Source organism: Halyomorpha halys, unplaced genomic scaffold (assembly GCF_000696795.3).
Source record: "Halyomorpha halys isolate HHAL.00 unplaced genomic scaffold, Hhal_1.1 Scaffold670.1, whole genome shotgun sequence".
NCBI lineage: Eukaryota > Metazoa > Arthropoda > Insecta > Hemiptera > Pentatomidae > Halyomorpha > Halyomorpha halys.
In genome coordinates this window covers 317,997-330,172 of record NW_027106188.1, presented here as the reverse complement: position 1 = coordinate 330,172, position 12,176 = coordinate 317,997, and the positions used below count along the sequence as shown (strand labels likewise).

Sequence of the window (12,176 nt, the reverse complement as noted above, 5' to 3'; positions counted from 1 at the left end):
CTTTACATTTACTATTTACTACCTTTAATTTTTCTTATTATATCTTACTTTTTTACATTTTATACCCCTGTTATTTTACACTTATGTCTTTGTTTTCCTTATGTAACTATGTGTTTGTATCTTTTTTAGCTCTGACGAAGCCCTGGAACGTGGGGCGAAACGTTGGCTCATTAAAATAGTATAATTCTACTATTTGAGTTTTTTGACCGCACCCGGACCATATTCCTTTCACTAATAATATTAGTTTGTACTTTATTATGAAACAGGGCCCAGACTGTCGAGAGATGGCTAGCGCCTGTTACGTCACGTTGCAACTGTGATTATTATAACCAAAATGAGATTTAATACATTTACAAAATCGGATGTGTAAATCCGACAGAGGATCTTCATGATTCAAGTCAATCTTAAGAGTTAAGGCTGTCCTTCTGACCCTTAAAAAATGTACTTAACAGTAACAACTGCAACTAAAAACTAACAACCTAAAAAGTATATATTTTATAGAAACATTTTCAAAGATATTTTGTTTTTTTAAATAGTTTTGGAAAAACATTTCATCGAAGTAAAACTACTTGCTAACGATAGCCAGGTCAGTTATAAAATTTTACAAGATAGAAATTTTCTGCTCATGACGCAGAACTAGTAGCATTTCGTATTTTTTTTATTTATTATCTATGAACTTGTCCTTATATTTGGAGTAACTGAAATAAGTGCTATTACTAGAATAGTTATTACAATGTTTTTTTTGCAATATTTGAAACTTAATTAAAAATTAAACTAATTAAAATTATATTTCAGAACATCCTTTGTATTCAATGGAAGAGACAACTTCAATAGCTGGGCAGTTAATTGTTTTGACTGTAAATGTGACATTATGAAACAATAGAATGAGTGATGTCAGCAATTGGGCGAGATATTGTCTACCCTTGCATTGACGTCACAAACAAGATGGAGATTAGTATAATAAAAAATCAATATAAGATTCTTCAAGTAATAAACAATTTCAAAATTTAACTCTAATCTTCAGTCTAAAGCGTGAATTACCTGTTTAATATTAAAATTTTCTGTATTTCATCTTATACTGCTGAAATAGTCGTACATGTTATTTATATCTTGTTTGTATAGTCTTAATGAAGATTTGCAATCTGGGTCGAAACGTTAGCTATCAATAAATAGTGATTTAATATTTTTAGATCCTTAAGGGCCGCCACTTGGGCGATCTGTTAAATAGTTGTTTACAAAATCGTTTCATACAATTAGGTACAATAATTATTTAAGGAAATGATTATTGTTTTAGTGAAATCATTACAGTTCAGCCAGAATATCTGCCTATAACTCCCTGATGAAGACCTGAAAATCAGGTCGAAACGTCGGCACAAATAAATAATCTTTTGTTTATTTGTGTTTTTTTCTGCTGACCGCACACCTCGACCATCTTCTCTTATTTACTGTCTTAGATTATTAACTATTTACAATATCTTGTAATTACAATTTTTAGATACTTTTTGACCGCCATCCCTATATTATCTCTTCACAATCTAGCAGAATCTAGGATCTAGGATCTAGGATCAAGAATCTAGCAGTAACAGTCGTCATGATATTAGCCAAAATAAATTTTTAAAAATTATGATTTCTCGCTATTTGGAAGGAGAAAAATGTATGTAAAAAACTGGTATCTCAGAGACTATTAGACTTATAGATGCATTTTAGTACTCAAATTGAAGCTAGGTGAATGTATATTCATAAGTTAGTAACAATTATTTTTGTTCTAAGCAGTTTCAGGAATTTTTGGAGCAGATGTTGTACTAGGTCCATATACATAATTTAAAAATTCAACCTAAACAAATATATTGTAAGAAAATAGTTGATCATATTAGCGTGAATGAAGTAGATCGCAGGATGACAGTTTGATAAAGATACAATATTTTGTATCTTTATCAAACTGCCATCCTGTAAAAAAACTATTTAATGCTTATCACCGTTTCACCCCAGGGCTATAGCCCTGACAAAACCCTGCGAAGTAGGACGAAACATTGGTAAACATTAAATAGTATTTTACTATTTTGGACCCGTATTGACTGCCACCTGGACTTACTTCCTACAACCTAAACAAATATAGTTTAAGTAAGTTAAATATTGAAATACGGTTTATTTTTCAATAAGTCGTCCATAGTGGGCTCCGTTCGGGACTGTTAGTACACTTTCGTCACGAAAAAATGGGCTTCCGCCATTTTGGGGGAGCTGAGGTAAACTATTACCGGCTAAAATTGTAGCAAATCTTTGTAACTTTAAACTAAGTTTTATTAGTGTTTATATTGCGGTAGATAGCTTTAAAGATACTAAGTAAACAGTGGAAATGGACATGCATTTTAGGGTTTTCAGTTACGGTATTTATATTTATTTTTTAAATCCTAGAATATAATATTTTTTTAGCATGAAATGTTCTACAAAATGATACCGTACAAGATTTTTGAAAACTATTGAGTAGTGTTAAAAAAAAATGCATGTTTTTCAGAGCTGATATAAATTATAAACTTTATGGAAATTAATCCGACTCAAAAATGTATCTTATATATTAGAAGGGATATGGAAGATCTCATTATTTAGTTTAAAACAAAATATTTAGCGATTTCTCAGTGTTGTCTTAGCGTCAACAATTTTGAAGAATTGAATAACATTACCTACAATCAGTACGAACATATTTTAAATGCAAACGCAGCACTGATTGAGATAGCCCAAGAAACTAGCCTGACAAATAGTTTTGGTAGGGTGACCCTTCCAGGCAAAGTATTTTAGCTTGAAATTGACATAAAATCTGACAAAATTCAATGCTGGGTTGATGAACCAGACAAATAACAAAATTTCAAAAAATAAGCAACTGAAATTTTTACATACTCTTAAAATGAACTGAATCCACACAAAATGGGTTTTCACCTAGAAACTTTTGTTACGTTTTGAGGTTTCTTAACACCAATTTAAGCTTTCCAGCCTCAATTATTTTTCGAAAATATTCTAGGTCATTTCACATGAAATGTCTGTTTTTTTTTTCATTTCAGAAATTCAAAGTGGGATTAGTGGACTCACTACAGATTATAATGAGCCGTTATTCATTATCTGTTTTTTGATAACATTTACAACCATTCCAATTAATTGCACATTATTTAGTATGCGATCAAATATTACCATGGAAATACGCGATTTTTGATTAATTTTTTTTATTATGAGTTTAAACTTGGACACTTGGCAATTCAAGCTGCAAGAATCATTACCACAACGTTGGGGAAGGGTGTTGTAATGAACGACCACTCACTGATGGTTTGACATTTTTTGGTTGATGACTCAGGCTTAAACAAAGAAGGCCTCCACTAGCAATTGGAGAGATGAACTTACGCTTACTGTGGAAGAAAACCCTTACCAAATAGTTAAAAGACCTGTAGAACGTGTGAATATTAGTGTATCGACACTAAAAGACCATTAGTAAAATAAGTAGATCTGTGGGTACCTCATGAATCTAAAGAGCGGCAGCAGCTAAAGCGTTTAACCGATAAATGAGCGAAAAAACGAGCCCTTTCTCGAATGAATAATCACTTGTGATGAAAAGCGGATTGTACATGACAACAGGGAGGTCAGTCAGTGGTTACATATTGACGACATTCTGGGACAAATGCCAAAAACAAATTTGTATTTAAAAATATTATTGGTTTCTATGTGGAGGTCAATGTCAGGAATAATTCATTTATACTTTTTACCCAGAGGTGACACCATCACATCCTTATCGTACAGCAGTGATATTGACATGATGCGTAAAAAGAAAACCTGCATTGATTAATTGGAAGGGCGTACACTCTTACACAACCCCAGACCAGAAGTGAAGAAACCAAAAGTGTTATGAAATCCTTCCACACCCACCTTATTCCACATACATATAGCCAACAGATTTCCATCTGTTCAGAAATTTGGACTTCCATAAAACAAAATATTTTAAAATAATTTTCAGGTCAAAAATGCATTGACTTCATTTCTTCACAAAACCCTGAATTTTTCATTTCTGGAATTGAAAAGTCGGTAACATATTGAGGAAAATGAGGATGAATTAATATTGAATAAAATTTTTTTGATTTTGTATAGTTGTTTTACTAAATCTTTTCTGTGAAAACACATTTTATATGAAACAACAAAATAATAAAAAACGTTGACCCTATAGGTCAGATGTGTGAAAAAGCCCAAAAGTAATAGAAAGGCAAAAGGAGGTTCAGGGAGCTGTAGATGGGGAAAAAATTTAAGAATTGATATAGATACTGGCTTATTAATTCATTAATTTCCATCAGCTCCTGTCATTGGGAAATGAGAGAAAAAATGATAAATCAATTACCTTATAGTTATAACATGCCCAATACTCCTAATTATATTAGCTTAGAGGTGAATTCTAACAGTTTTTTTTATTGAAGAAGCAGAAATGTATTTTGCTGGTAGATCACTGATTGTTTATTTGGTGCTTAAATAAATCTTTGATTTATTTAAACACCAAATAAATTCATATACAAATTTTTAAACCATCTACCTCAATTGGGAGGGATAAAACTATCCCATATAGTTACGTGTATAGATCTGAAACTGGTATAATAGAGAATTATTGAGTCCTATTTCAAGTAAGGTAAGAGATATATCCTGAAAAGACTTTTTTTAAATTAGTTTTAAGGTGTGATATTAACTATTTCCTTACTTGATTTATTTTATGTAATTTAGACTAGATATACATGCCTTAGGCTATATTTGTCAGTCTACAACCTAACTTTTTGAAATAAATTATTATAATTTATTTTCCCCACCTGCCTTACATTTCACTTGATTTTGATAAAATGTCCTTGTACTATGACAACTATGGCCGAATGCTTAGTAGAGTTTAGACTGTGGTTTTATAATAAAAATAACATGAAACATAATGTTGTGTTGTGCCACTCATATAACAACTAACCTATTATTATAGGAAAATAAATGTTCATAATTACACTAATGTTTTGATACATAAACATGAATTTAGGTTGTTTATAAGATTAACAAATCTAATATATGAAAATCAATGTTTATTCCTGTTTTATGAATTAATCTAAAAATTAAAAAAAACATGAGGATTTCAGTAAAGCTTGTCCAAAAAATTGTTTTATGAAAAAGCAAATTGTATTAGTTTATAGCGTCGCCTATTTAAATACCATTTTATTTAATACTAGAATTTTTTTTACTTAATCTGTTTGGAGTATTTTTTTTTTATCCCTAGTGTTCATTTTTCATATAATCGTTCATAACTTCATTACTTTGTATTCAATTTCTACGTTGATACTACTGTTAGAAAGCTGAACGTTGTCTCTTTTTACCTATATTACCACCATTTAGATTTTTTTTTTTAAATAATTTATTTATTCTTATTTACAACTGTTTAAATATATATACAAGTAAATTTGCTGTAGGTGACATAGTGAAATGATACAAACATGTGGAGAAGATCTCGAGGTCATCTTCTTTTCAGACGCCTAGGATTATTAGGAAATAAAGGAGAAGCCAGGTTAGAAATAAGTGGATTTGGGTGGTTGGGAAGTTTATCATGGAAGGATTGGTATCTAGTTCTGGCCAAATCAGCAACATATGAGACATTGAGGTCCTGATGGATGACTTGATTCGTGACAAAGTAAGGAGCATTAAGGATTTTAGGCCATAAGGATTGGATTTGGGAGGAATTTGAAGGTTTAGTTGAGCTCCAAAGCTCAACTCCGTATCCATTTAGATTTAATGCCATTATATGGGCGACATTAATAAAACACTTTTCAAATGTTTTATTTTATATTTCCGGTTCTAATTTATTTAATTAGATCTGGTTTGTGTTGCCAGAAAAATAATAACATATTTTCTAATATACTCAGACCTACTGATACTTTTATAAATGAATGAACTTTTATAACCAAATGAGAAAAGGCTTAATTAAAAATAACAATAGTAATCACAACTGTCAACCAATAAATACTGAAGAACCAAATAGCGTTATTGCGTCTGGTTAAGTTGTTTAGTTTTTAAAATATAATAATGACTGTAGTAATTGAGGAAAATAACTACTGTTAAGTAAGGTGTTGAATAAACAATATTTTAAATATAAATAATAAAAATTTATTTGATAAACATTATAACATTGTTATAATAAAAATTGGAATTGATAATAAGGTATAAATGAATAATAAAGGGTTAATTAAATACAATAGAATGTATACAATTTGGAATAAATACTTTTCAATTTGCCATAGATGCTTCAACCACACATTACCATATGAACAAATTCTTCATAATTGACATTTCCTTGGGAATCCTCCTGCCCAGCCAAGAGCTGTTCAACTTCTTCATCTGTTAACTTTTCTCCTAGAAAATAAAAAAAACATCATCAAACATACTTTTTTTTTTTTTTTTTTTTTTTCATCAAACATACTAATCATGATTTCAAACATTCTACATGAAAAAAATTCAAATGAAGGAGAATGGTCATCTAATAATCTTCCAATAAATGCTTTTACATTATACATGTTTCATAACCAACAGGCCAATTAACATCACTCTCCCCTGAACTACACTCAGCAGATCATGGTACTACAAAATATTTTAAGCAGCTGATCACAGTAATGAAAAACAACATAACAAATGAATTTTATCTATTTTAGGACAACAGCTAATGATGATTTAATGTTTAAGAGAAATTTGAAGAACAATGATAATAATAATCAGAACGAATTGCTGATAGGAAGTTGTATGGAATATTAAATCACCTAAATAATAAAGTATTTAATATATTAAGGATTTAAAACGAAACATTATAATATTGGAACTAAAATCCAATATGTAACAAATGTGAATTGATAAGAAATCAGAAGAGATGTTGGACAAGGTGTTATTAGTAATCCAGAGAAACAAAGAGGAATAAGGTACCAGATCATATCTGTTGTTTAATCACAGGACCCTCTAAATTCACAAAATTATTGAATTTGTTTTCTTTCATATATATATCCACTGAAAACTGTATAAACACAAATATAAGCATAGCCCCATTGCACTCTCTGGAACTACTTAGTAAACATTATTCCTTGGATCTAAACAAACATATTTATTCTAAGAAATTGCATCCTATTCTCTTCTACCACTGAGCAGTAAGAGTTGTTTACTTTTAAAATGGAACCCATAAAGTCTGATACTGTACAATCTGCTGCCATCCTCCATTTAATTCCTCTTCTGTCAAAGGCCTCTCTAACATGTTCCTACAAAGTCTTCCTGGAGCTATTCAGAAGTCTTCTTCTAAGAATGTTACTATCAAATACAATCTTGGCCAAGCAGCTATCTAGCATTCAAAAGACAAGTAGTATTCACCTGGTGTTAGCAGCTCATAATAGATCACGGCCTAATCCCACTGAACCCAAAGTATAGTTGTCCATCAATAGTGATTTGGCCTTGCATGTCTGTGGTTTGCCTGGTATTTTTGGCGAGCAGTTTTATTATCCAACAGTGCCCATAATTTGGTGTCATCACACCTTATCGATGGTTGGCATTTTTTATTTCTCAATTCATAACAACACACAATTCACCGTTTTAATTATTCTAACCATTCCAAACACTGTCATTTACCATGAGCATACTCACTGTAAGTGATGATAAACACTCGATATGATTCTGCAGCAGTTTTCTTCAAATGGTAACAGAAAATCAGGGCTGTCGTCAAATTGTAATTTTCCTGGCACCAAATTCAACATTCTCAATGTTATCAATAACTATAAAATATGCATTACAACTGAAAAGTTCATCAGATGTCTAAACAAGAAAAAGGTACCGATGTAATTTATCAGTAACTACATTGACAGGTAGAGCTGTCTATGAACGGTATTGCTACATTATCTGGTTATGGTGGAAGTGATCAACTTATGTTGAAAAAAATATCACTTGATCACTTTCAACATTTATATGAAAAAACCTAAAGAAAGACATTGATATCTTGAACCCAGTTTTCTGGGCTTTGGGTAGGTGGTTCAACAACACCTTTCTGACAAATCATAAATTTCAATCTTTTAAGTGTTAAGTAAATTACAAGACCTACTTTTTACAAATTATGAACTATTACAAGACCTATTTTTACAATTATGAACTATGTTTGCCAAGAGAGTTGTAAGTAAAGAGACAATAACGATCATTTATATAAAACATTCCTCTTCAAAATGACCACCTATACCAGCGTGTCTAGGACCCTCACCACTAAACATAACAAAAGAAATTCTGACTATGGAGATACGATTCCTGTGAAGGGTTGAAGGAAAAACTAGGAGGCATCGCATAAGAAAAACTTGAAGGAAAGATCAGCTGTGACAGTAATTTTCTGAAATGCTTTGGCTGACAATATATGATAAATTTAAATCAGGATTAGTGTGAAAAGCGACCAGGATATAAATAAAAGCAGCATCAAGTAATTTTGCTTCATGATAATTCACCATCACACATAGGGAAACCAGTCAGTGAATGAGAGGTGTTTCATTGGGAAATACTTTTGCATGTGGCTTACTCATTAGACTTGGCCCCATCCATTATCACTGAATAGCATAGATAAGACATTCACTTTCAGAGCTATGCTTCACATCTTACAAAAATAGTGCATTGACTGGTTTACCTCAAAAGAGGATTAATTTTTTTGGAGTGGCATTCACAAATAGGAAAAATGAATAGCTAGCAATGAATAATACTTCAAATAAAATATTATTTTTCATTTTCATACTTTAAATCTGTATATACATAAAAAATTTTTGGTTTTATACACACATATTTGTTACACGGGGCTACAGAATCATGTAGAAAATTTATAAGATTATGTTTCATTTTTATTAGGTTCAAATAGAAACATATAAATAGCAAAATAATAACAAAACATACCTAAGGTAGTAAGCAGATGTCTTAGCTCAGCAGATGTAATGAAGCCATTTCCATCCTTATCGAAATGTCGCAACCCTTCGATAAAATCTTCTGCTGTATCACTTGTTCTTGCTTTAGAAATTGCTTGATAAATAGGTAGAAATACTTCAAAACTAATCCTCTCATCTAAAGCAAAAAATCATAAAATTAAATGTTAAAAAAAAACTATCACCAATTATTCTACAATGGTTTATTAGTTAATATATTAAATGTTTATAACAAAACAAGGAGAAGATGGTTGGGGGGGGGGGGTGCGGTCAAAATATAACACAAATAAATTGAAGTATCTTATTTAATCGTGCCAACATTTCGGCCAGAATTTCTAGCCTTCATCAGGGCTAAGAACAGAACATAATAACAAACAATGAATACAGAAAATATAAACAGAATGACATAAATTAAATAATTGTACAAAATGGAATTAATAAAATTAAAGTAATGAAAGAAGTGGAAAATAAAATGTATAGATAGGTCAGAGGAAAAGTAGGTAAAATAACATAATTAAGGAAATAAAATAAAAATGTATTTTATGTCATTCTGTTTATATTTTATTTTCTGTGTTCATTGGTTGTTATCTTGTTCTGTTCTTAGCCCTGATGAAGGCTAGAAATTCTGGCCGAAACATTGGCACAATCAAATAAGTTGCTTCAACTTATTTGTGTTAAATTTTGACCGCAACCCAACCATCTTCTCCTCATATAAGTCATCCACAGTCAACTATCTTTCATGTCTATAACAAACAATTAATAAATGGTGTATATACACACTCATGACTTTCCTCATCTCTCTGAATTCTAAGTTTATTACAAACATTTCTTGTTGTATCTCGGTTTGAAAGTTTACCCAAAATCATTGATCGAAGTCAGTACAAAATTAATTATTTTTTTATTAAAATTAGCTTTAGGTTCATAGCAATTGAAATTCAAATTTTATTAAAGAAACTTATAATAAGTGAAATGTTTTATATATTTAATTATAGCTTTATGACACTTTTTACTCTTGACCTTCAGAAAAAGAAGGAAGGTCACTCCCAACATGAAAGATCAAAATGAACCCCCTTCAAGAAAAAAAATTAAGTACTTTCAAGACAACACAGCATAAAACTGCACAATATGTACAATTTACAAAACTAATAAATAAAAAGGCCTGCCAAGTACATAGGCAAGTATGCCATACACAAAATATATATACATGCATTTTTATCTCCTCACTTTCTTTTCTAGAAATTATTCTTTTCTATGTATAACTATAGGGTAAAAAAGTTACCTGCTTAATGGCTAGTGATATCACTTGATTAAATAATATATAGGAAAAGTCATCTGTTGTTGAAATAAAGGTTTATTCAGGAAATTAGTTTTTCAAATTGGTAAGCGAAAGTAGTCGATGAAATTTACACTAGTCTATGTCAATACAAAACTGTAACTTTCCTCCGAATTCGGAGCAAATTAGATTAGTTGTTTTCAAAATATTCCTGAGAAAAGGAATTTTTCTATGGGCATGAGTTGCGAAGATAATGGATGGGACATTATCATAATCTATATATCATTTTACACAAAATTTCCATACCATTTTACTAACTTTCCTCCAAATTCAGACAACCATTTTTGGTTGTAACTGTTGCCCATATCTGTTTTTAAGAATAAATGATAAAAATTCCAACTAAGTGCTTCTTAAAATACTTACTTTAAAGACTCAAACACTTATCTTCGTTTTTGATAAAAATAAAAGATAAGTCGACAACATATTAAGGAAAAACTATCCGAATGAAACCTTACCTTTTGGAATGAAGAGTGGGCAATATCAAGTACTTTCAGGAGTAAACAAATAACATAAAGAATGTAATTATCATACCAGGTTTGTGCTGATGAGTGAATCTTTTAACTTCGGATTCAGTTGGATTCTGTCCAAGGGCTCTCAAGGCATCACCAATTTGATTTACATGAATTTTGTTATCACCACGGCTATCAAACAGTTGAAAAGCCTCCTGAAACTCTGAAGAAAAATTCACATTAAGTTAATTACAATGTAAACAGGTTTAAATTTTTAAAATATATATCTATACCCTCTACAGAAGTCATGACTTTGTTTACTATTTCAAAACCATACATTGTATTAGTTGAAATAGTTTCAATGTAACCTTTAGGACAAGTACCCATTGGAGTTCAGGACAAGAATGTCCTTAGAAAAGGCAAACGTTTAAACTGTCTTAAAACATAACCAAATAAGGAATTCCAGAGGCCAATAGAATGTCGTAATATTAAACTGACCTAAATAATAACTTACCAGCCAACTGATCTTCCGAATACGAAACCTACAAAAAGAAAAAACAAAAATTTTAACTTTTCTCGAAAATGAAAGTCAATAATATCAAAAATTCAAAAATAAATAAATAAAAACATCAATCCTACCATTATCACTCCTCAAGCAAGAATCTAACAATCTAATGACGTCATAAATGAATCATAGTACGGAAGGCTTGCCAATCGTTTAGAGATACCTTTAAATAAGGATGAGTAGAAAATCATAAATTTGATTTTTATAAATTTAAATTAAAGAAATAATAACAAATACGCTAAAGTAGTTTACTTGAGCTACTTTAGTAGTTTAGTAAGGACCTTAGGCAGCAGAAGGGGGGGTGTACCGGGGAGAGGGTATCCATTATTCCTTTTTTTTGTCGTATTAACGAGAAACGAGACTGTTAAATCTGCATATATTTGTTTTAAAATTTTAAATTAAAAGAAAATACGATATTAGAGACGGAGCTTTGTTGCTAGCGACTTTTGTATCCAATGTTATTATGTTTAATTGTAGATAGTAATAATGGTAATAGTTAAACTAGTCAATGTCTCTATTAGATATGTATGTATCTAACTTTAAAGTTAATGAATTTATTATTAGATAATAATATAGTTTATACTGTTCACTTCTTCATCTGTACTTCTTATTGGGATCTAATGCTAACACCACAGAATCTCTGTTCCTTTCGGTACGATATTTAAACTGTAGTATCGATACTCGTTTGTATCAGATAAAAAGTAAAAGGGATGACAAATATTTGATAATGTTTAATAAAAAAGCTGTCAATGTCACCGGTATTGGTAACGGGGATCTACACGTTAAACTTTAAGCGATACTTGAATAAGTTGACTAGCAAATTCAAAAAATATCGACACCAGGGAAAAGACTAGGAAAAAATT

At 30.6% G+C, this 12,176-nt stretch overlaps 1 protein-coding gene across 2 annotated transcripts; it reads right to left on the bottom strand.

Moving 5' to 3' along the window:
• Positions 1-6,137: 6,137 nt before the first annotated feature.
• On the bottom strand, positions 6,138-11,482 carry Mlc-c (Myosin light chain cytoplasmic). 2 transcript variants are annotated; one of them, XM_014427781.3, is made up of 5 exons: positions 11,388-11,482; positions 11,263-11,290; positions 10,831-10,971; positions 8,941-9,105; positions 6,138-6,399 (listed from the first exon to the last, which is right to left on the bottom strand). In XM_014427781.3, the coding sequence occupies exons 1-5, from the start codon at positions 11,388-11,390 to the stop codon at positions 6,293-6,295; spliced, it is 444 nt and encodes a 147-aa protein (XP_014283267.1). In that variant the 5' UTR covers positions 11,391-11,482; the 3' UTR covers positions 6,138-6,292. The 2 variants fall into 2 exon arrangements, with proteins under 2 accessions (XP_014283267.1, XP_014283266.1); XM_014427780.3 differs by lacking the exons at positions 11,263-11,290; positions 11,388-11,482 and adding an exon at positions 11,042-11,200.
• Positions 11,483-12,176: the final 694 nt, after the last annotated feature.

Bases quoted from the DNA above. Each gene is read 5' to 3' on its own strand.
- Mlc-c (XM_014427780.3), bottom strand. From the start codon at position 11,135: ATGGGTACTTGTCCTAAAGGTTACATTGAAACTATTTCAACTAATACA. The intron at 10,972-11,041 runs GTATAGATATAT...ATTTTTCTTCAG, and splicing joins AGTCATGACTTCTGTAGAGG to AGTTTCAGGAGGCTTTTCAA. The intron at 6,400-8,940 runs GTATGTTTTGTT...TTTATTTTCTAG, and splicing joins ACATCTGCTTACTACCTTAG to GAGAAAAGTTAACAGATGAA.